At 46.8% G+C, this 23,009-nt stretch overlaps 1 protein-coding gene across 4 annotated transcripts in view; it reads left to right on the top strand.

Moving 5' to 3' along the window:
• SRL (sarcalumenin) overlaps nt 1-20,189 on the top strand; it is a 99,674-nt gene extending 79,485 nt beyond the window's left edge. For all 4 annotated transcript variants that reach the window (XM_049903007.1, XM_049903011.1, XM_049903009.1 and 1 more), the window contains 5 exons: nt 5,287-5,388; nt 6,222-6,317; nt 10,952-11,068; nt 11,330-11,563; nt 17,275-20,189. In XM_049903007.1, the coding sequence (XP_049758964.1) occupies nt 5,287-5,388; nt 6,222-6,317; nt 10,952-11,068; nt 11,330-11,563; nt 17,275-18,086 (1,361 nt within the window). In that variant the 3' untranslated portion in view covers nt 18,087-20,189. The remainder of the gene's footprint in view (nt 1-5,286; nt 5,389-6,221; nt 6,318-10,951; nt 11,069-11,329; nt 11,564-17,274) is intronic.
• The last annotated feature ends 2,820 nt before the right edge of the window (nt 20,190-23,009 follow it).

The raw sequence follows: 23,009 nt of genomic DNA, 5'->3' as shown, positions 1-23,009 counted from the left end.
CAGTTACTCCTCACTCTTCCTTTTCCTCCAGCCCCTGGCAGTCACTAATCTGCTTTGTCTCTGTGGATTTACCTATTCTGAACATTTCATATAAATGTAATCATACAATATATAGCCTTTGGGGTTCGCCTTATTTTGCTCATCTTAATGTTTCAAGGTTCATCTATGTTGTAGTGTGTATCAGAACTCCATTCCTTTTCACGGCTGAGTAACATCCCACTGTGTGGATGTACCACATTGTGTTTACCCATTCGTCTGTTGATGGACACTTGAGTTGGTCATTGTGAATGGTGCTACATCAGGGCCACTCTTATAGGAAAAGGGCCCCCAAACTTCCCGTCATCATGAACTCGACAGCTGGTTGGCTCTGTAGGGACCAATGAGAAAACATTCATTCCTGATCCCTAGATGCTGCCCCAGATTTCAGGGAACAGGGTGGTGATTACCCCAAGGCATAAGGACCAAAAAATGGCTTTTTTTTGGTGGAGGCTGAGATGGGAGTACCAGCCTGTGGCCTGAGAGAGATTGGTGGTGGTGAGGGGGTGTGTACCGAATGTGGAGGTGGGATGCTGCTTCCTTGGAAAGCAGGCAGATACCCTGCCAGTCAGGGTGAACGGGGCCAACAGGGAGAGCTGGGTGGCTGTCTCAGGTACTTCAAGGTGGGACTCCTGTGGTCCCTGCATCTGACAAGCCTGCATTGTCCTCCCATGGTGGGCCTCCTCCTTAAACAGATCCTAGCCTGGGTGAGCCCTCCCTACCCCCTTTTCCATGTCAATGAAGCTTGCCTCTGGCAGTTGTCTCCCGTACAGACCTAGCCCCACTCTACTCCTCCTGCTGTGTTCTTTCTGTTCCCTCAGCTCTCTGGGTAAAGCTGTCAGCCCTTAGAAGGGAATCCCCTCAGGAGGGGTTGGCTAAGGCCGCTGGGAAGCCCAGGCCCTGCCCTTTTTGGATCTTTCTCGTCTTTGGGCCATATCCACTGTGATCTGAGGTAGAGAGGCCAGTAAATGCCTGTCCTTAAGGGGACAGGGCTGGATGTGTGACTTAATAAGGTTGAGAGCCACAAGTAATCCCCTAAATACTCTGCCATGTAACCTAAGATTATCTCGCCTGCAAACACCTGTTTTCACTCCTTTGCTGATAGTGGTATAAAAAGCTCGCTACTTAATGACTCTAGGAACTGACGAGGGTGAAATGCACATGCATTTGTTATGTCTTGGAAATATCTCCTGGTAGGCCAGGCTGCATGTGCCCATTAGCGCGGTTGAGGAAGGGCTTGAAGGACTCGCCCAAGCTTCCATCTGTGTGCAGTCACCAGGAGCTAGCAGAAGAGTCTAAGGTCAAGGGCAGGAGAGCAGGCCCTCGGTTCAGTCCAGTTGCTAACTCACCTTGGGATGGACAGTGGGCAGGTGGTTCTTTCCCTCCCTGATCTGTGGTTTCCACATGAGGGGAGAACAACACTGCTTGTCAGAGAGGGTAGTTAAGAAGACCCAGGGGATGGGTGTAACACTGCTCAGCAGGTCTACACCATGGTTCCAGAAGATGGGAGCTAGATTTATTTAGATGCTTTTGAGAAGCAACACGAGTGCCAACCCTGTGAAACTGACCGATAATGTTCTAATCATTCAGAACTGCAAGTCTCTGCCTCGGGTGGCACAGAAGATGTTGCCAATTTGTTGGAGAATCAGTTCTCTGCTGGAGATGCAAGTCTAGAGGAGAAGGAGAGGGTGCTTTATGCAGATGCGGTCCCTCCAGAGAAGACCCTGCTCCTCCATTTCCCGGATGGCAGTGAGGCGGACAGCCCAGAGAAGAACTCCCCGGGGGCCTCTCCTATGGCGGCAGGCCCGGGTGCTGACCCAGAAGCCAGCCTTTCCAGTGCCTCAGCCTTAGAGTCTGCTCTGCCTGGGGATGATGCTGGACTTGGGGAGGAAGAAGAGGGCCCACTAGGAGCAAGTGCCCTTCCTCCAGAAGGGAAAGAGGGGCCCTTGGAAGAGAAGCAGCCAGAGCTCGGTCCAGGAGAGGGTCCAGGAGAGGAGGAGGCTGGGAATGGGCTCCCCATGGAGAGAGCAGTCAGCGGGGAGGCAGAAGGCCAGGTTGGGAGTGGTGAGGTCCCTGAGGAAGCTGAGGCGGCTCTAGAAGATGATCTTGGACAGAAAGCAGCAGCAGGGACAGTGGAGCCTGAAGCTTCGGGGGTCTTTCATAGTGGAGAGGTCGAGGAAGTCCACAGTTCAGAGAAAGGAGGCAAGGGCAGCTCAGAGCCTGATCAGGAGCCAGAAGTGCTAGGCGAGGAGCCAGAAGTGCTAGGCGGAGTCCCAGAGGTTGAGTCAGTGGAAGAGCAGTCCAAGGCTGATGCTGACCCAGAAGCCAGGGCAGGGCCTGAGGACCAGGAGGAGCCAGAGGACCAAGGGAAGCCCAGCCCCAGCCAGGAGGCTGGCGCAGAGTCTGGGAGAGCACAGGGCTCTGAGGCAGGGCAGACCAAGGAGGACTGTCCCCCAGTGGGCCCGCCAGAGGAGGTGCTTGTGCAGGGCCCTGATGAGGCCTCCTCTGAAGAAGAGGGTGACCACAGTGACGATGGAGACGAGGACGGAATACCATCCAAAGAAGAATCTGAAGAGAACAGTGGCAGTGGGGCTAGTTCAGAAGAAGCAGGATCTGCTGGCTTGGAAGAAGCCGGGGAGTCCCAGGAAGCAGCAGAAAGCTCAAGCCATGGGGAGGAGGGAGCCCAGCCCAGCACGGAGGAATTGAGTACAAGGCCGAAGGGCATGAAGGCACAGAACGCTGAGGCAGAGGACCCTGAAGAGGGGCAGCAGGGTAGGGGACCCCCACACTTGATCCTCAAGGGTAGGAGTTCCTTAGAAGCAGCCCTAGCAGTCTTTCAGGAAGTCTCGTGGGCAGAGGGACAGCCAGGGACAGAGTGGGTGTTTAGGTGAAGGCCCTGTCCAGGGGACCTGGCCCAGGGAGGTCCCTTTGGGGTGCTCGCTAGCCACTTCCTTCAGTTTGGAGGGACTGAGTGCCAGGCTGTGCCATGGAGGGCCACAGCACCTGGTCACTCCTGAGTTGAGCCCTCGGGAGTCCACCCTGAGGTCTCCTAGATGCACTCTAACATGGATCAGTGCCTTAACCTCAAGGACAAGGGGGAATAGCAGTGGGGTTTGAGGCCCTATGGCAGGCTGTTAGAGGGAGGTGCAGGGAGTTCGTGGGCATGGGGCGAGGACCCCCGGGTGATCACACTGGTGGGCTGGCACAGTGGGACCTAGAGGTCAGGATTATGCTGGGAGGACTGGCTGACTGTGACTGCCGGTGCCCACCTGGTGCAGGGGCAGCCACCTCTCAGGGCTAGAGGAGTGAAAAGGTCAAGGCCAGAGCTACTGGGTGCATTCCAGAGACTGACCAGGTTCCAGGGAGGGTCAGGGTTCCTCAGAGCCTCATCCACCAACCAAGTACGGTGACTTGAACCAAAAAGTGGGCTTTCATACTAGGGGGATTAGAGTCCATCCTCCACTTTCCAAGATGCCTTCCCGACAGGCTTCCTTGCAGGAATTTAATTTACGTGTTGAGAAGGAGCCCTGGTTGCTCAATGGTTAAGTGCTCAGCTGCTAACTGAAAGATCAGTGGTTTGAACCCACCAGTGGCTCTGCAGGAGAAAGATGTGGCATTCTGTTTCCGTAAAGATAACAGCCTTGGAAACCCTCTACTCTGTCACATGGGGTTGCTATGGGTCGGAATCGACTCAACAACACACACCACCACCGCTTGTTGGGTACTTGCACACTCCATACAGGGAGGGGCACCTGCAGCCTACACTCCTCCCCTTCTCTGTCCTCCCTGTTCTGGGGGTGGGGGCTTGGGTTTGGTCCTGGTAAAGAATCAAGCTCTGACATGCTGCCTGAGGAGCACTAATTATCTGCTTCCCGTCCCTAGTGGAACCAATGTCCCTGTGTCTGGCAGTCCTAAGCCTGTCACTCCCCAGTCACCTCAAGTCTATAGTGCAATCAGCCTGGGTGGAAACAGTTGTGATGTCAGAGGCGCAAGGATGGGAGCGTCCCCTCTCAGGAGACTGCTGACTGTCATGGCATCTGCTGGTCAGATGCAACAGTTGACTTAGACAAGACCCCCCCACGACAGCCCCTGCCTGCCCAACCTCCACCCACCACCCAATGGGGTCCCGATACAATGCTAACTTAGTTATGTCAGCTGTGTGCTTAGCGCTCCTCCCTGGCTTCCGCTGCACCAAGACCCCTCCCATTGAACTCTCTGGCTCCCACCACTCACCCCCTCACTGTGGCCCAGCACCAGGCATCCTTCCTGTTTCTTGCTAACCCCTCCTGCCCAGGGGCTTTCACAGCCATTTCTGCTGTCCCTGGACCCTGCCTCCTTCATCTAAGTAACTCTTACTCGGCAGACCTCAGCTCATGCTTGGTTTCCTCACGGAAGTTTTCTCTGGCTCTCCTTGCTAAGGCTGGGTAGACACCGCTCTTAAGTGCCTCATAGCTTCCTTTTAAAACTTATTTTATTTTTTGTTGTTGAGAATATACACAGCAGAACATACATGAATTCAACAGTTTCTACATGTACACTTTACAGGTACAACATTCTCCAAGTGGTGCAACCATTCTCACCCTCCTTTCCCAAATTGTTCCTCCCCCACTGACATAAACTCATTGCTCCCTACGTTTCCTATCTAGTCTTTTGAGTTGATGTTGTCAATTTGATCCCATACAGATAGTTCTTTAAAAGAGCGTAATGCTCAAGGCAGACATTCTTTACTGCTTTAGCTAAACTACCGTTTGGTATAAAGAAGACTTCAGGGGATATTTTTGGTTTAAGGTTTAAAGATTATCTCAGGGCAGTAGTTTCAGGGGTTCATCTAGCCTCAGTGGCTCTAGAAAGTCTGGATTCCAATGAGAATTTGAAATTCTGATCTGCATTTTCCCCCTTTTGATCAGCATTCTTCTGTAGTCTTTGATCAAAATGTTCAGTAACCTCATAGCTTCTTGCAAATATGACAAGGGTGGGAGCTGTTCTGTGCACCATTGTATTTCCAGAAAGATGCTTGGTGTTTGTCATGCAGTAGGTATTCAATACGTATTTGTCAAATAAGTAAAACGGATCATGGAGCATGGAGTTTGGATTTTCAAATGCTGTCCTACAGAACTCAGTTCAATCGCACTTGTCAGGGCTTCATTGAGTACCTGCTCCAGGCCTCCCTCACCCTCTTTGCAGGGCCTCAGAGTCTAGCTGGCCCTTAGGTGGCTTTGACCTGACCTTCCTCTGTGCTTCTCTCCCCAGAAGAGATGGAGGATGTGAGTGAAGAAGTCCCAATGCGGGACCGCTCCCACATTGAGAAAACCCTGATGCTGAATGAGGACAAGCCAACTGATGACTACTCGGGTAACAGAGGAGGGTGATGGGGCTGGGGCTGGAGCAGCCACATGGCCAGAGAAGGCCAGAGCAGGGTGGGCTGAGCTCAGAGGCGGAGGGAACCACAAGAGGAGAGCAGTGGAGCTGGGGGCTCTGGCCTGGCAGAGAGGAGGAAAGAGCTGTGTGCTACCACCATGGGGACCACTGCAGCCTGTCTGTCGCAGCAGGAGAGGGCTGCTCATCACATTTGTGTTTTTTTTTTTTTTTTTTTTTTTGCCATTTAGAAAGCCCTTCATCATGTTTGGTTTTTGTAGTTTATAAAGTCCTTTCATGTCTGGTGTTTCACTTCCTCCTCGTAGGATTGCAGTGGGGCTTGTTTTCTCCTCTCATTGATGAGCTCCCAAAAACTCAGAGCTGGTCAACAATGTGCTCCTGACACACACCTGGAAGGTGCTGAGCGAAGGAAGTCTAGCTAGCCTGACCCTTGGCTCCACGTTCCTTCCTCTCTGTTCTGCAGCCTCACCCCTGTAGGTGTCCAGTCTTGTCCTGGGAGTCCCAGAGTGGGGCCTCAGCTTCTTCCCAGAGCTGTGCTTTTTGCAGAAGGACACTTGGGGTGTCTGACTCCTCCCAGGAGCACCTGAGAGTGCAGTAATGGTGAGGGTGCAGGGTCGCTGTACACGGCCTACTGGGTGTCATGCCTCCCAGCCTTCCAGGCCTAAGGCAAGCATGAGTAAGGTGGGAAAAGAGAGGATATATCACATAATCACTGGGTGGCAAAAGGCCCCTTTCTACCAGGCTGACCCCACACACAAGGCTGAGTGCGGTCTGTTCTGCCTTATGCTCTCCCTTCACTCTGCTCCCAGTGGTGCTGCAGCGGCTTCGAAAGATCTACCATTCGTCCATCAAGCCCCTGGAGCAGTCTTACAAGTACAATGAGCTTCGGCAGCATGAGATCACAGGTACAGCCTTGTGGGCCCAGAGATGGAGGGTGTACCTGAAGGAACAGGTTGAGAAGCCAAGGTCTCTCCATCCACCCTCATGGTTTACGTACTCCACACCATGTGCCTGTGAGGAGGTATGGAGCTAAGCTCCTCTGACGAGTCAGGAGGAACAGATACTCAGGAATGTGAACCATCTCTTTCACTGGGAGTTGTTTGTAGCTGAATTCAAGTTGGCCCCAACTCATGACAACCCTGTGCGTAATGGAACAAAACGCTGCCTGTGCCTGTGCCATCCCCATGATCTGTTGCAGATCGGACCGCTGTGATCCATAGGGTTTCATTGGCTGATTTTCAGAAACAGACTGCTAGGCCTTTCTTCACAGTATGGAGAGAGCGCCATAATTTACAAATCATAGGTAGTATTTCCTATATCAGCAGTTATGCACCAGCACTTCAGATACTGATTTCCGTATGCATTAAGCTCAAGGCCCACAAGGGCTCCCTGTTCACTTACAGCATCATGTCTTAACTCCTCTGATTGGCCTAGATTCCTCCCTCCTCCTTCTCTCTCATTCTGCTTCCCTTGGGTCTGGGCTTTTTAAAAAATTGGTTTTCAAAATAATAAAGCATTAGATATTCAAGAAAAAAAAAATCCAACCATACAGAATAGTATAAATTGAAAAATAAAAACCTCTTTCTTGATCTCTACCTTCTCTAATTCCATCCACAAAGACACCCCACTGTCATAGTTTCTTTTGAATACTTCCAGACATTTCCTTGGCATACATAAGCATATAAAAGTATATCTGTTTTTTAAAAAATGGGATCATGTTATTCAAACTGTATGTGTACTGGTGTCGTTGGGTGTCATCAAATCAATTCTGACTCAAAGTGACCTCACGTGACGGAGTAGAACTGCCCCATAGGGTTTCCTAGGCTGTAATCTTTACAGGAGCAGATCACCAGGTCTTTCTCCCACAGAACCGCTGGGTGGTTTCAAAACACCAAACTTTCAGTTAGCAGCCAAGCGCTTAACTGTTGCGCTACCAGGACTCCTTAGAGTATTAGAAGGTATATATTATTCCTACTTTACTGAAGAGGAACCTGATGCCTGGAGAACTGCTGGGGTGCCCAGGATCACACAGGCGGGATTAGGGGCTATAACTTTCCACTTCTCTGAGGGAGTACCCTGTTTCAAGGACCCCTTGATGGCACAGTGGTTAAAGCTAACTGAAAGGCTGGCTGTTCGAACTCACCAGCTGCTCCACAGGAGAAAGATGTGGCAGTCTGCTCCCATAAAAATTACAGTTTTGGAAATCCTATGGGGCAGTTGTACTCTGTCCTGTATGGTCACTATGAGTCAGAATCAACTCGATGGGAATGGGCTTTGGGTTTAAGATAAAGCTAAGTCCTAGGAGACCAAGATGATGTCTTATAAATGGTAGGCACACATGTGTTACCTAGAAGTGATCACATGCCCAGCCCCTCCCTTCCACCTGTGAATACAGCGAGATGCACAGTCAGGAAGGGACAGGCAGGCTGAGGGGTAGGCAGGAAAATCCTGTTATAGCCACAGAGATTCCATAAAGAGTCTCTTAAACAGGCCCAAGAGGCTGAGGGAAACTCTGGGCTTCCAGCTCTCAGAAACAGGCCACAAGGAAGGCTTTTCCGGGGTGCTGCTGTTTTAGCTGGAAACCTTGGCGGCGTAGTGGTTAAGTGTTACAGCTGCTAACCTAAAGGTCGGCAGTTCAAATCTGCCAGGCGCTTCTTGGAAACTCTGGGGCAGTTCTACTCTGTCCTGTAGGGTCACTATGAGTCGGACTCGATTAGATGGCAACAGGTGGCTATTTTAGTCCTCTACAGTGGGGGGCATTACTGGCATATAGAGCAGGCCACAGATGAGATACTGGGGGACAGGGTTATAGAGGAGCTGCCCAAAGGCACTGCCAAGAGACTTGAGAGACCGAGAAAAGCCAAGTCCAGATAGTGAGAGCGGCACCAGGAAACTACATGCTCCCTTGGGAGCACCATTCCCTGAGCAGCCTGGAGCCCCCTTGCCTCTGCTGCTGTTAAGACTGCAGTGTTCATGGAGGGCCAAACCACTTGGTCTTAGAGCTGGGAAAGAAGGATGGTGTGGAAGACAAAGGAAAACAGCTGAGAGACTTTGTAACCTCACACCAATGCCTATACATCCATGATGAAGCAGAAGAGGTGCCTTTAGATTTGCCAGAAACGGGATACCAAAACCAAACCAAACCCACTGCTGTCAAGTATATTTGATTCCAACTCATAGAGACCCTGTAGAACAGAGTAGGGTTTCTAAGACCATAAATCTTTATAGAAGCAGATTGCCACATCTTTCTCCCACAGAGTGGCTGGTGGGTTTGATTTGCTGACCTTTCACTTTAGAGAAAGAAAACCATACATCAAAAAGCAAGGTATACTTTATAAATAAGATGGGGACTATGATACATACTGACATTGCTCATAGGCTACTGGGTGGTGCACATGGTTAAGTGCTTGACTACTAGCCAAAAGGTTGGTGGTTTGAACCCACCCAGAGGTGCCTTAGAAGACAGGGCTGGTGATCTGCCTTTGAAAGGTCATAGCCTTGAAAACCCTATGGGACAGTTCTACTTTGTACACAGGGGTCACCATGAGTCTGAATCAACTTGATGGCAACTAGCAACAATATTGCTTATATGCATTAGAATATCTGAAAGAATGCATAAGAAATTTGTAGCAATTACCTCTTAGTGGGGGTGTGACAGCCTGGGCCAGGGATGGGAGACTTATACTGTAAATCTCTTTACATTTCTGATTTTCAAACATAAAAATGTTAACATAAATGAAAAATATTGCATGCCTACTGTTTTTAGGACTGTCTGCCAGGCTCAAGAGACAAAGACGCCTAAAGAACGTCAGTGCTGAACTCTGCAGGGCTGGGCCTGTGGGCTAGTTCAGTGAAAGGCTGTGGGAATAGAGGCTGAAAATCAGCCATGAGAGTGGCCATGCTCCATGTCAAAGAGGCTCTTGCACCCACGCCCTGGAGAACTCTGTTCTTTCTTCTTATTGACCCCAACTGGAGTGGCCCAGGCAGGGTATTCTCTCCAACATGGCCTTTGGAAGGACACTAAGCACAAACCCAAAAAACCAAACTCCGACTCATAGTGACGTGTAGGACAGAATAGAGCTTCCCCAAAGGATTTTCAAGGCTGAAATCTTTATGGAAGTAGATTGTCAAGTCTTTCTCCCACAGAGCTGTTGGTAGTTTCAAACCACTGACCTTTTGGTTAACAGATGAGTATTTAACTGTTGTACCTTCATGGCTCCTTATATAGTCATACTTTCTGTTGAAGCTCTTAATTACAATCTATCTAATGTTGACTATTTTAAGCATGCTAGTATTGTTGAGATTCTACGTATTCAAGAAAAGGACAAAGACAAAACCACAAAGAACCTGTGAGTGACAAAGTCCCAGCAATCTGGAGAAATGCAGGTGAAGGAGCAATTCAGAAGCTAAGTGACATGCGAATTACCTAAGAAACCAAGTTCCATTCACAGAAAGAGCTTATTGTTGCAGAGGTCATATTTTCTATCAAAGCTCCTTCATAATCATCACCTGTTGGAAACAGAATGGGTAGACAGAAGGAGTCCTGGTGGTACAGTGGTTAAGCACTCGGCTGCTAATCAAAAGGTCAGCGGTTTGAACCCACCATCTACTCCATGGAAAAAAGATGTGGCAGTCTGCTTCTGTAAAGATTACAGCCTTGGAAACCCTATGGGGCAGTTCTACTCCGTGCTACAGGGTCACTATGAGTTGGAGTTGAATCGATGGCAATGGGCTTGGTTTGGTTTTTTTGGTTTGAGTAGTCAGAACCCCCCCCCCAAAAAAAACACAAAACAAAAAAAACCACATCCATTGCTGTCCAGTGGATTCAGCTCATAGCATCCCTACACGACAGAGTAGAACTGTCCCATAGGGTTTCCAAGGGGCAGTCTGAGCCCAGCATCTGCTCCATGGAAGAAAGATGTGACAGCCTGCTTCCATAAAGATTTACATGTTTGGATATTCTATAGAGCAGTCCTACTCAATCCTGTAGGGTCGCTATGACTTGGAATTGACTTGATGGCAGTGGGTTTGAAATTTTTAGAAATTTCATGGGAAGTTTCGGTGGCCACAGCTAAGGGGGTGGTGGGGAGCTACAGAGGCCAAGGAATAGGCAGGGCCTGCCGTCCCGATTGTTCAAGGTTCTGTCAGCTTCTTTTACATCCCTCTTTATCTGTTATCAATCGAAAGAACAGAATTTTCATTTTTCTCCATGTAGAAGCTCTGCCCTCCCCTTTTAACTAGTCTCCTTTAGATCCAAACCAGGACACTTCACCCATAGTGAGCTCTCAGACAGTGACTGTTGAATTCACTCTCCTCCTCCTTCTGGTGCAGAGAGGCCAAGGGTCTGAACAAGGCCAAAGTCACGTCTTCTGCTGTTGTTTAACTGGGTGATCCACCTATGAAGCAAGAAAAGTACCACTGACTGCTCCACAGCTCAGGTGGACTGTCTGGGCAGACAGAGCACTATGAACAAAAGTGCCACTCCTGTAGTAAGAAACCTTGTTGGTTCACTTACATTTCTAATTCCTGTTGCCCACAGATGGGGAAATCACTTCCAAGCCCATGGTGCTCTTCCTTGGACCATGGAGTGTCGGTAAATCAACCATGATAAACTACCTCCTTGCATTGGAAAACACTCGCTACCAGCTCTATACAGGTAATAGAGAAGTTTTCATGTGTGATTATTGGAATTCAAATGTCGTATGTAAAAGTACTGTGAAAACCTAAAATATTTAAATGAGTCTTCAATAGAATAACGAAAATGCGTGTAAGAAACGAGCACCTTAGCAAACACAAAATCCTATTCCTGTGGCAAAACAATCCTTGAAACACCTTGCTTATCCACATACTCTGGGACCCCTGGGTCTGTTTCCCCGTGTGTTGTATTCCCAACTGATGCTTATCTCCTTGTGTGCAGGTGCTGAGCCCACTACCTCCGAGTTCACGGTCCTCATGCATGGGCCCAAGCTGAAAACCATTGAGGGCATTGTCATGGCTGCTGACAGCGCCCGGTCCTTCTCACCCCTTGAGAAGTTTGGTCAGAATTTTCTGGAGAAGCTGATAGGCATCGAGGTCCCTCACAAACTTCTGGAGCGGGTCACTTTTGTGGATACACCAGGCATCATTGAGAACCGCAAGCAGCAAGAAAGAGGTAATTCAACGCTCATTTCTGAATAGCATGAGCTTTGCCTTAGAAGTCTATTTTCGACAGGGTGGCAGTTAGGAAGGGGAGAGAAACTGTGGTCTCCAAGACCAGGAGGTACATCCTTTGCTCTCACCTCCTTCTTGTCACTGTGGTGCCACTTAGGTTTTGGAGGACGTTGTCTTCCTACCTCTCCAAGGACTGGCTTCATTTGGAGATAATCGGTATTTTCCTAAGAGGAGGGCTGGTTTTCCCAGGAAATAGCTCCTAAAGGTCCAAGCTGGGGCCAAATTGTCTTTGGGAGGCTTATTGTGTCCCGAGTGATCAAGGGCCTGGATTTATCCCAATACAAGCGTACTTAACCTCTAGCTAATTTAGGTCTGGGACTCCTCCTATCCCTAGTCCCTGCTTCACCAGGCCTCCTTCAACATAAATCTTTATCATGTTTTCCAAAGCCCTGCTTGCCTTCAGGTGAGGGTTCTAGGCTATGACATGGTATGTTAGGTCACTTAGGTATTACCATAACACAGGGCTATATGCACAGATGAGTACTGATGGGGCACTTGGAGGAACACAGGACCAGATGGTGGATCTCAGTTTATGGTTTTAACTCCCATTTTGGTTATTACCAGACCTTGTTTTATTATTAGTAATAATATTATCACTAATAATTATAATAGTAAATTAACTCTGGATAATTTTATGCATTACTGATTGATCATCATAAAAAACTTTTCAAGGTAGGTAGTCCTAGTCTCATTTTGAAAATAAGAAAACTAAGGCAACAAGGGACTAAAAGAATTAAAATATTCTGAGCACCTACTAGGCAACAGGCACTGTGCAGTTATATGTTTTCCCACATTTATAGCAACATAGCTGTCTTTATAGCAATTTAGGTATTACTGTCATTTTGTAGCTAAAAAGCTAATGCTTAGAAACTTTTAATATACAGCTAGCCAGTGCTAAAACCTGAGTTCCAATCTAGGTCTTGATGTTAAGTCCTAATTTTTTTTCCCTTAAATCCCTCCTTTTTTTAAAAATTAATTTTTAATGTGCTTTAAGTGAAAGTTTACAAACCAGGTCAGTCTCTCATACAAAAATTTACATACACCTAGCTATACACTCCTAATTGCCCTCCCTCCAATGAGATGGCACAGTTCTTCCCTCCACTCTCTCTCCTCCTGTGCATTCGGGTAGCTTCTGGCCCCCTCTGCCCTCTTACCCGCCTCCAGACAGGAGATGCCAACATACTCTCGTGTGTCCACTTGATCCAAGAAGCTCATTCTTCACTAGTATCATTTTCCATCCCATATTCCAGTCCAATCCCTGCCTGAAGAGTTAGCTTTGGGAATGGTTCCTGTCTTGGGCTAACAGAAGGTCTGGGGACCATGGCCTCTGGGGTCCCTCTGGTCACAATCTGACCATTGTCTGGTCTTTTCATGAGAATTTGGGGTCTGCACCCCACTGTTCTCCTGCTCCCTCAGGGTTTTTCTGTTGAGTTCCCTGTCAGGGCAGTCATTGGTTGTGGCCGGGCACCATCTAGTTCTTCTGGTCTCAGGCTGACGTAGTCTCTGGTTTATGTGGTCCTTTCTCTCTCTTAGGCTCATAATTACCTTGTGTCTTTGGTGTTCTTCATTCTTCCTTGCTCCAGGTGGGTTGAGACCAATTGATGCATCTTAGATGGCCACTTGCCAGCATTTAAGACCCCAGCAGCCACTCTCCGAAGTGGGATGCAGAATGTTTTAATAGATTTTATTATGCCAATTGACTTAGATGTCCCCAGCCAATTCAGATTTTTTTAATTTTAATTTTCTTTTCTATTGTGCTTTAGGTGAAAGTTTACAGCTCAAGTTAGTTTCTCATATAAAAGTTTATACACGTATTGTTATGTAACCCTAGCTGCTGTCCCTAGAATGTGACCACACACTCCCCTTTCCACCCCAGATTTCCCGTGTCCATTCAACCAACTCCTGTCCCTTTCTGCCTTCTCATCTCACCTCTGGACAGGAGCTGCCCATTTAGTCTCATATATAAGAGCACACTCTTCACAAGTATTATTTTGTTTTATAGTCACCAATTCAGATTTTTGATGCGAGTTATGAATTTTGAGAAATATGATCAGGTAATACAAGCCACCAATGAGGTGAGCGGCACCGATCTGTAGTATGACAACATATCAATAAGAGCTAAGTAGGGAATTTATTACAGGCATCTTTCCATTAGGTTACATGGGGAAACTCTGGTTTTCCAAATATGACACAGAAAAACCAAAACAAATCCCTCAGAGCTCCCTAACTATCACACAGGAAAGCAATAATCATGCTTGGAAGCCTTATCTCAAGACATAAAGGAAAAAAAGGCAGAAGTGTACAAAACACATCCAGGAAGCATCATCTACCTAATAGAACGTGCAACCTAAACAATGAGGCTCCAACTCAGGTCTGCTGAGCTTCATGCACTTCAAAAGGGACCCACCTTCCTAGCCAGAGCAATTAAGCTAGATAAATAAAGGGCATCCAGACTGGCAAGGAAGAAATAAAAGTATATCTATTTGCAGATGACATGATCTTATACACAGAAAACCCTAAGGAATCCTCCAGAAAACTACTGAAACTAATAGAAGAGTTCAGCAGAGTATTGGGATACAAGATAAACATACAAAAATCAGTTGGATTCCTCAACACCAACAAAAAGAACATTGAAGAGGAAATCACCAAGTCAATGCCATTTACAGTAGCCCCCAAGAAGATAAAATACTTAGGAATAAACCTTACCAGAGCTGTAAAAGACTTATACAAAGAAAACTACAGTACACTTCTACAAAAAACCAAAAGAGACTTACATAAGTGGAAAAACATACCTTGCTTGTGGACAGGAAGACTTAACATTCTAAAAATGTCTATTCTACCAAAAGCGATCTATACATTTAACGCAATTCCGATCCAAATCCCACCGACATTCTTTAATGAGATGGAGAAACAAATCACCAACTTCATATGGAAGGGAAAGAGGCCCCGGATACATAAGGCATTACTGAAAAAGAAGAACAAAGTGGGAGGCCTTACTTTACCTGATTTTAAAACCTATTATACCGCCACAGTAGTCAAAACAGCCTGGTACTGATACAACAACAGATATATGGACCAATGGAACAGAATTGAGAATCCAGGCATAAATCCATCCACATATGAGCAGTTGATATTTGACAAAGGCCCCAAAACAGTTAAATGGGGAAAAGATAGTCTTTTTAACAAATGGTGCTGGCATAACTGGATATCCATCTGCAAAAAAATGAAACAAGACCCATACCTCACACCATGCACAAAAATGAACTCAAAATGGATCAAGGACCAAATATAAAATCTAAAACTATAAAGATCATGGAAGAAAAAATAGGGACAGCATTAGCAGCCCTAATACATGGCATAAACAGTATACAAAACATTATAAAGAATGTAGAAGAAAAACTAGATAACGGAGCTCCTAAAAATCAAACACCTATGCTCATCCAAAGACTTCACCAAAACAGTAAAAACACTACCTACAGACTGGGAAAAAGTTTTTAGCTATGACATTTCTGATCAGTGCCTGAATCTCTAAAATCTACATAATACTGCAAAAACTCAACTGCAAAAAGACAAATAACCCAATTAAAAAATGGGCAAAAGATATGAATAGACACTTCACTAAAGAAGACATTCAGGTAGCTAACAGATACATGAGGAGATGTTCACGACCATTAGCCATTAGAGAAATGCAGATCAAAACTACGATGAGATTTCATCTCACTCCAACAAGGCTGGCATTGATCCAAAAAACACAAAATAATAAATGTTGGAGAGGCTGTGGAGAGATTGGAACACTTCTACACTGCTGGTGGGAATGTAAAATGGTACAGCCACTTTGGAAATCGATTTGGCGCTTCCTTAAAAAGCTAGAAATAGAACTACCATACGGTCCAGCAATCCCACTCCTCGGAATATATCCTAGAGAAATAAGAGCCTTTACACGAACAGATATATGCACACCCATGTTCACTGCAGCACTGTTTACAATAGCAAAAAGATGGAAGCAACCAAGGTGCCCATCAATGGATGAATGGATAAATAAATTATGGTATATTCACACAATGGAATACTACGCAATGATAAAGAACAGTGAGGAATTTGTGAAACATTTCATAACATGGAGGAACCTGGAAGGCATTATGCTGAGTGAAATGAGTCAGTTGCAAAAGGACAAATATTGTATAAGACCACTATTATAAGAACCTGAGAAATAGTTTAAACTGAGAAGAAAACATTCTTTTATGGTTACGAGGCGGGGAGGGAGGGGGGAGGGAGCATTCACTAATTAGATAGTAGATAAGAACTATTTTAGGTGAAGGGAAAGACAGCACACAATACAGGGGAGGTCAGCACAATTGGACTAAACCAAAAGCAAAGAAGTTTCCTGAATAAACTAAATGCTTCGAAGGCCAGCGTAGAAGGGGCAGGGGTCTGGGGACCATGGTTTTAGGGGACATCTAAGTCAATTGGCATAATAAAATCTATTAAGAAAAATTCTGCATCCCACTTTGAAGAGTGGTGTCTGGGGTCTTAAACGCTAGCAAGCGGCCATCTAAGATGCATCAATTGGTCTCAACCCATCTGGGTCAAAGGAGAATGAAGAACACCAAGGACACAAGGCGATTATGAGCCCAAGAGACAGAAAGGGCCACATGAACCAGAGACTACATCATCCTGAGACCAGAAGAACTAGATGGTGCCTGGCTACAACAGATGACTGCCCTGACAGGGAACACAACAGAGAACCCCTGAGGCAGCAGGAGAGCAGTGGGATGCAGACCCCAAATTCTCATAAAAAGACCAGACTTAAGGGTCTGACTGAGACTAGAAGGACCCCGGTGGTCATGGCCCCCAGACCTTCTGTTGGCCCAGGACAGGAACCATTCCCGAAGCCAAGTCTTCAGACATGGATTGGACTGGACAATGGTTTGGAGAGGGATGCTGGTGAGGAGTGAGCTTCTCGGATCAGGTGGACACTTGAGGCTATGTTGGCATCTCCTGCCTGGAGGGGAGATGAGAGGGTGGAGGGGGTTAGAAGCTGGCGAAATGGACAGGAAAAGAGAGTGGAGGGAGAGAGCAGACTGTCTCATGAGGGGGAGAGTAATTGGGAGTGTGTGGCAGCAAGGTGTATATGGGTTTTTGTGTGAGAGACTGACTTGATTTGTGAACTTTCACTTAAAGCACAATAAAAATAAAAATAAAAAAAAGGGACCGACCTTAACACTAAATGCATTACGACCAGAATAAAGTACTGCCTATGAGGTCCAGAGGCATAAAAAGTGGCGGGTGTACAGTTACACCAATAGCATCCTCTCTCTCTCTTTTTTCCAATTCCCTGACTTCTTTCCTTCAGCAGCTTTGCCACTGCCCCAGGTCATTTTAGAAGTAGGAAAATCTCCATTTAGACAAAAACATTTCACTTCCCGGGAGACTTGGATTCCACGTAGCTTGACAAGGATCAAGCTGTTCTCGGTTGAAGGTTGGCAAGGAACAGGAGATACACAATTAATTCTTTAAAAGTTTTTAGAAAACCAGAAAATCCCTAGTGTTTTTACCTGTTTCAGCCCTTGGAATGGTTCAGTGCTGAAAGGAGGTGCAAGGGATTTTAAGGAATGCCTACTCAGTTTGATTTCTCATTCCTGCTTCCTAAAGGTTACCCCTTCAATGATGTGTGCCAGTGGTTCATCGACAGAGCCGACCTTATCTTTGTCGTCTTTGACCCAACCAAGCTGGACGTGGGTCTGGAGCTGGAGATGCTCTTCCGCCAGCTGAAGGGACGTGAATCCCAGATAAGGATCATCCTGAACAAGGCTGACAACCTGGCCACTCAAATGCTTATGCGGGTTTATGGTGCTCTCTTTTGGAGCTTGGCCCCTCTCATCAATGTCACAGAGCCCCCAAGGGTTTATGTTAGCTCGTTCTGGCCACAAGACTATAAGCCCGACACCCACTGGGAACTGTTTCTACAGGAAGAGATCTCCCTTCTGGAAGACCTGAACCAGGTGATTGAGAACAGGTTGGAGAATAAGATTGCCTTCATCCGCCAGCATGCTATTCGAGTCCGCATCCATGCCCTCTTGGTTGACCGCTATCTTCAGACTTACAAGGACAAAATGACCTTCTTCAGTGATGGAGAACTGGTCTTTAAGGACATTGTAGAAGATCCTGATAAATTCTACATCTTCAAGACCATCCTGGCAAAGACCAATGTCAGCAAATTTGACCTTCCCAACCGTGAGGCCTACAAGGACTTCTTTGGCATCAACCCCATTTCTAGTTTCAAACTACTCTCCCAGCAGTGCTCCTACATGGGAGGTTGCTTTCTGGAGAAGATTGAGCGGGCCATTACCCATGAGCTTCCCAGCCTCCTGGGTAGCCTTGGGCTAGGGAAGAATCCAGGTGCTTTCAACTGTGACAAGACAGGGTGTGGGGAAACCCCAAAGAATCGCTATAGGAAACACTAGATTGTTGTGTAGCCATTCTCAAGTTCCTATTGGTGAACGAGCTTGTGTCCTGTCTGAGAAATCCTGGTTTATTAACCCTTTGAGCCACACTGGTGAGAATTAGGCATTGGAGATTTGGGAGTTAATTGAGTCCATGGGTCAGGGGAGGAGAGTGGAAACTGTGAATTATGGTGTGCTCGTTTTGTTGCTTCAGCTAGGAGGCCTGACTGAGATAAGTCAGGCTACAGCTGCTTTTCCAGGCCTTCTCTTGGAGGGACAGAATGCAGTGACATTCTACTATGTACTGAATTAATAAGGGTGAAATAAGCTAAAAGCGGCTGAAATTCCTTTTTCTTTACGAGCTAGGAGAGTGAAGACCTGAGTTACAGAGAGTCCTCAGGTCCATTTTGGTTTCCTTCCACATGCAGTCTCCTGTTTGCTCCCCAGACCTCTGCTGCCTCCAAAGTTTGGGCTGACTTTCAACAGGGGGCAGTCTCTTAGGTCTAACTCTACCTAGGTTTTCAGCCTATCTCCAGGATCTCTTCCCTGTTTCCTGAAGGGGTAAGGCAGTGCCTTAGGCTTCCAGACCCCTATAAGCAGGAGAGTTCCCAGGTTAGGATAAGAGCTGCCTCCTTCACAGCCAGTTCTCTGATGGAGACTTCTTAGCCAGCTGGGAGCTGGACCTGTTAGCAGCTCCAAGAGGAATGTGAGTGTTCAGTGTATTCAGGTAACTTACTTCCTGGAAGTGACTTAAGTGAGAGTATTAGAAGGGCTCAGAGGGTTACTTGGTTTGCAGTGTCTTTGTCTGTTGCATGTCTTGGAAAATTCAGATCCCAAAGGCGTTGGGTTTCAGAGAGGAAAACAGAGGTCTTGCTCCTTTTCATTAGGGACTTCTCTGGGCAGCCAGCCTCTCCTAAATTTCAGAGATTGTTTCCACACTTACTTTTGTGGGAACACTTGGCGAAAGAATCCTTCCTTCCCAGTTTTCACCACCATGTCCTTTTTTCCTTTTCTTCTCCATTCCCTGATGCACCAAACACGGAGAATTTAGTTTTTATGAGTCGGAAGCAGGTCCAGCTACTCTGTGCCATTGTTAATGAGGCTTAACATTCAGTTTCCCACCTGAACTAGATGCTGATGTCCACATCCTGTGCCCTGGGAAAGCAAGGCCTTCAAAAATCAGTGAGTGTGAATATGTGTGAATGTTGTCTGAGAGGGATTTGGGAGATACCACAGATGAGAGGGCACATAGAAGGAACTTCTTGTGGGAGACTTCTGCCTGGCTGATATGCACTGCCACTGTGGAGGGCAGGTTGGGGAGAGCCTGGACAGAATCAGCAGCCTTTTGAGGAAATGTGGATGGGTGAGTGGTTTGTAAAAGCCCAGGGCACTTGGCTAAAGCTGCCTGGAGGGGCTCCTCTCAGCATAGGGAGTCAGCTGTCCTGGGGACTCAACCACGGGCCTAGGTCAGGAAGTTCTGGACCAGAGGGAGAGTGAAAATGAAGCCAAGGCAATCTGAGAAGCAGGCAGTGTGAGCCAACTGTCTATCAGATTAGGACCATGCAGAGACTGCAGTTTGGGAGCTCCTTTTTCCCAGAACTGTTAGTGCTCTGGTGCATGCTGCCCAGCGGCTGCTGCTTTTGGCTTTGCAGAGGGCCTGCAACCTTCAAGAAAACCAGAGGCTCCAAAGCTTCTGGCATACTGTTTTTAAAGCGTCAACCAGAAAAGAAAAGGGATTGATGTAAGGGACAGGTACGGAGCCTGGTGACCAGGGGCTGATGAACTGGAATCTTGGACTTTTGAACTTGGACTGATGAACTTGAACTTGGACTTTTCTTCTAAAAAACCACCTAAAACCCTTGCCTTCTCTCTCCTTCATTCACCTTTGTGGGGGTCTGCCCTCCCACCTCTCTTCTTAATGTTCCTTAGTACATATCTGTGTTTGTCAGTGCAGTAAGGGAAGTAAAAAATGGCAGCAGTGTATGGGCATTGTCACAGCTGTTGATGTCACCCTTGCTTTGGGGAAAGTGGGTGGAATGAGGCTAATGAATTCATACAATGTTTATATTTTTGGGGGGCTACATTATCAGTGTGCTCTTTTGTTTCTTTTCCCCTTTACACTTTTCTTCCTCCATCTATTTTTCTTTTCATATTCCTTTTCTCTTTGAATTCTTTTTCTCTTCTCCTCACTCCTTGACTCACCTCTTCACTAACTGCCCACAGGCCTGTCATTCAGTCAGCACATGTACTAAGTGCCTGGTTTTGCCCAGCTCTGTGAAGGTGGATTTCCAGCAGAATTCTGCCTCTTTGGGAGTGGTGGGGTCTGGGGGAAATCTAGGATCCAGAGATCCCCCCAAGAGGAGTATTTGTATTTGTGCCTGAACAGTTGCTGTTTCTCTCCAAACTGAACCTTCTAGTGTTCTTTTAATTCTGATTTCATCAGGGAGAAAGTCTCAATAAAGTTCCAATCTCTCTTTAACACCTTGTACTTTCTGGCTGTCTCCAACCAATTTAATCTCTATCTTCTTTTCATCTAGTAGAATGTGCTGATTTTTTAAGCTTTTTAGGGATAGACTGAAAATTTATAAATTGTCCACTCTTTGTTTTGGATGCTTCCGCACCTTCTTCAGCACCGTCCCTTCTGCATGTAGCCTCCCAGGTGCTCAAAGATGACTACTTCCCCCAGTTGGCTGTGAAATCGAGGCCTAATGTTGTATGATCTGAAACTTTAAGAAATACTCTCTCCCCAGTGCCTGAATTTGTCATTGTCCCTGGCTCTTTTAATAGGGGTTACTTGAAATTTCTATTCCCAGTTCAGGTACAGTTAGACCATTTGGCTAATGCTATCAACCACATAGCTACCTACATGATACCCAAAGATTCTGGTGGAGGAGGCCAGAAAGGTCTGCCCTGAGTTGTGAGGATGGCCTCTCCCCTTGGCTTCTCCAGAAAGTGATTACCTCAGGCACACGGTGTGGGTTTGGGCCTCCTAGCTGTAGTTGTCTTTAAAGAAACTTGAACATACCCCTTGACTGTGTGGGTTTGTGCCCCTTCCACTACACTTTGCTGTCTCCATGTCCCCTCCAGAGCAGAACTCCTTTCATGTTCAAGCTTTAGCTCTGGGATCCTCCTGAGGAGTTTCACACCCTTTCCTGAGAGCACATTTTGAAAGGGAAGGAACTGGGTGCCAGGGAGGAGAAGGGAGGTTAGAAAGAACCAAAAAGAGGAATCTGAGACCTAAGAACTCACTCTACCATGACGGAGCCATGTCAAAAAGATGCCACATCCTCTGTTCCTAACTCAGGAGGGGCCGAGCTTAGGATGTGTAGGGCAACGCAGTTTGCTTCTTCCCTCTCCCTTGCTCTCCTTCTGATTAGGAGGGTCTACGGGCCAGTCTTTGAGCAGCCCAAGGCCCCTCCCTTCTCACCCATTCCCATACCAGGTCACCTCACCTACCCATATCTGCAAATGCTGTCTCTCCAGGATTGGGAGAAATACAGAGCTTTTCTTTGGGTGAGACCACCAGCAGAGGAGGCATGTTTTGAAGATATAAGTATTTAATATGTCAGAACCTGCCTCAAAATTGTGCTGTTTCACGAGCCTTGTGCCCTACCACCTTTGCATTAAGTCTGCCATTAAGATAACAGGGAAATAGAAACACAAAATGGAGAAAGCAGATGCAAAGACTACTCTAAATATAGCCAGACAACATGAGGGGAATGAGTAGTGTCCTTAAGGGTATGTGTATTTACTGTCAAGGAAGATGTGTAAGGAACACATGGAAATGTGTGTGTGAAATCTGAGTGAAACAGAGGTATGTGTGTGTGAAATGTGTGTGTAAGGAGCATGCGAAATGTGTGTAAGGTGTGTATGTGAAACTTATGTGTAAGGAGCATGCAGAAATGTGCGTGTAAACTGTGTGAAATGTGTGAGTGTATAAGGAGCATGGAGAAATGCACATGTAAAGTCTGTGCGTGTGAAACGTTTGTGAGCTGTTGGCCACATACGCCCAGGTACCTAGCACAGTGCCTAGCACCTATGTGCCACTGAATGAATAAGTGGGTTGGAGGGGGAGAACAGGTATGTGTGCATTGTCTGTCATGTGTAGGGATCCAGGGGTCAGTAGGTATATCAGGTAGGTGTGGTTGTGAGGTAGTAATTGTGTTAATTGTGTGAATGTGAGTATGGATTACAGATCACGGAGCCAGTGTGTAGGCAGGTGTGTGTGGGGAGTGGTGAAGTGGGTTGTCCCATGCAGATTGAAGACCCAGGGAGATCCAGCCAGGGAAGGACATTGTATCAGTCTCTAGGAGTTGGATCCTTCCCAGGTGAACTGAGGAGAAAGTCTTAGAGAACTCATAACTACTGTATACCACTGAGTTTCTAACTAGTCCTCAACTGATGAACATTTAAACCGTTTCCAGTCTTTTGCTATTAAAAATACCACCCCAAACTGATAGAGTTACCTATTGTTTGCTTCCCTTCATGGAAGAAAAAGGGGATACAGGAAAACACGTTTCTGCTCATTTGTGCAAAGGAAACAGAGAGGATAAGCCAGATGGTAATGAGACTACCTACACGGGGTGTGGGACCAGGGTGGAAAATGGGGACGGGGCAGGGATGAGGGGAGTGTGACCTCCCAAGTACCCCTTTTTTGCACAGGTCTGACTGTTGGAGCCATAGTAGTGTTTCACATACCGCCCAAAATAAATAATTGACTCCCGTAGAGTGTGCAGGAGCACAAAATGAAGCACAAACAGTAACAAACGTGCACACTGTATTCGGAAGAACACAGCCACCCCGAGGGGATGGGGAAGAAGAGCACTAACCTAAGAAAACTTGGGGAAACAGCACTCTGACTGCACTGCATTGTCAGTATTATAAAGCTCTCCTCAAGAACTTCACACAGTTACTGTACTGTAGTTAGTAAGTTTGTTTTTCAAA

Source organism: Elephas maximus, chromosome 12 (assembly GCF_024166365.1).
Source record: "Elephas maximus indicus isolate mEleMax1 chromosome 12, mEleMax1 primary haplotype, whole genome shotgun sequence".
NCBI lineage: Eukaryota > Metazoa > Chordata > Mammalia > Proboscidea > Elephantidae > Elephas > Elephas maximus.
Note: the sequence above shows the minus strand (reverse complement) of the source record. Positions and strands in the feature narration are given on the sequence as shown.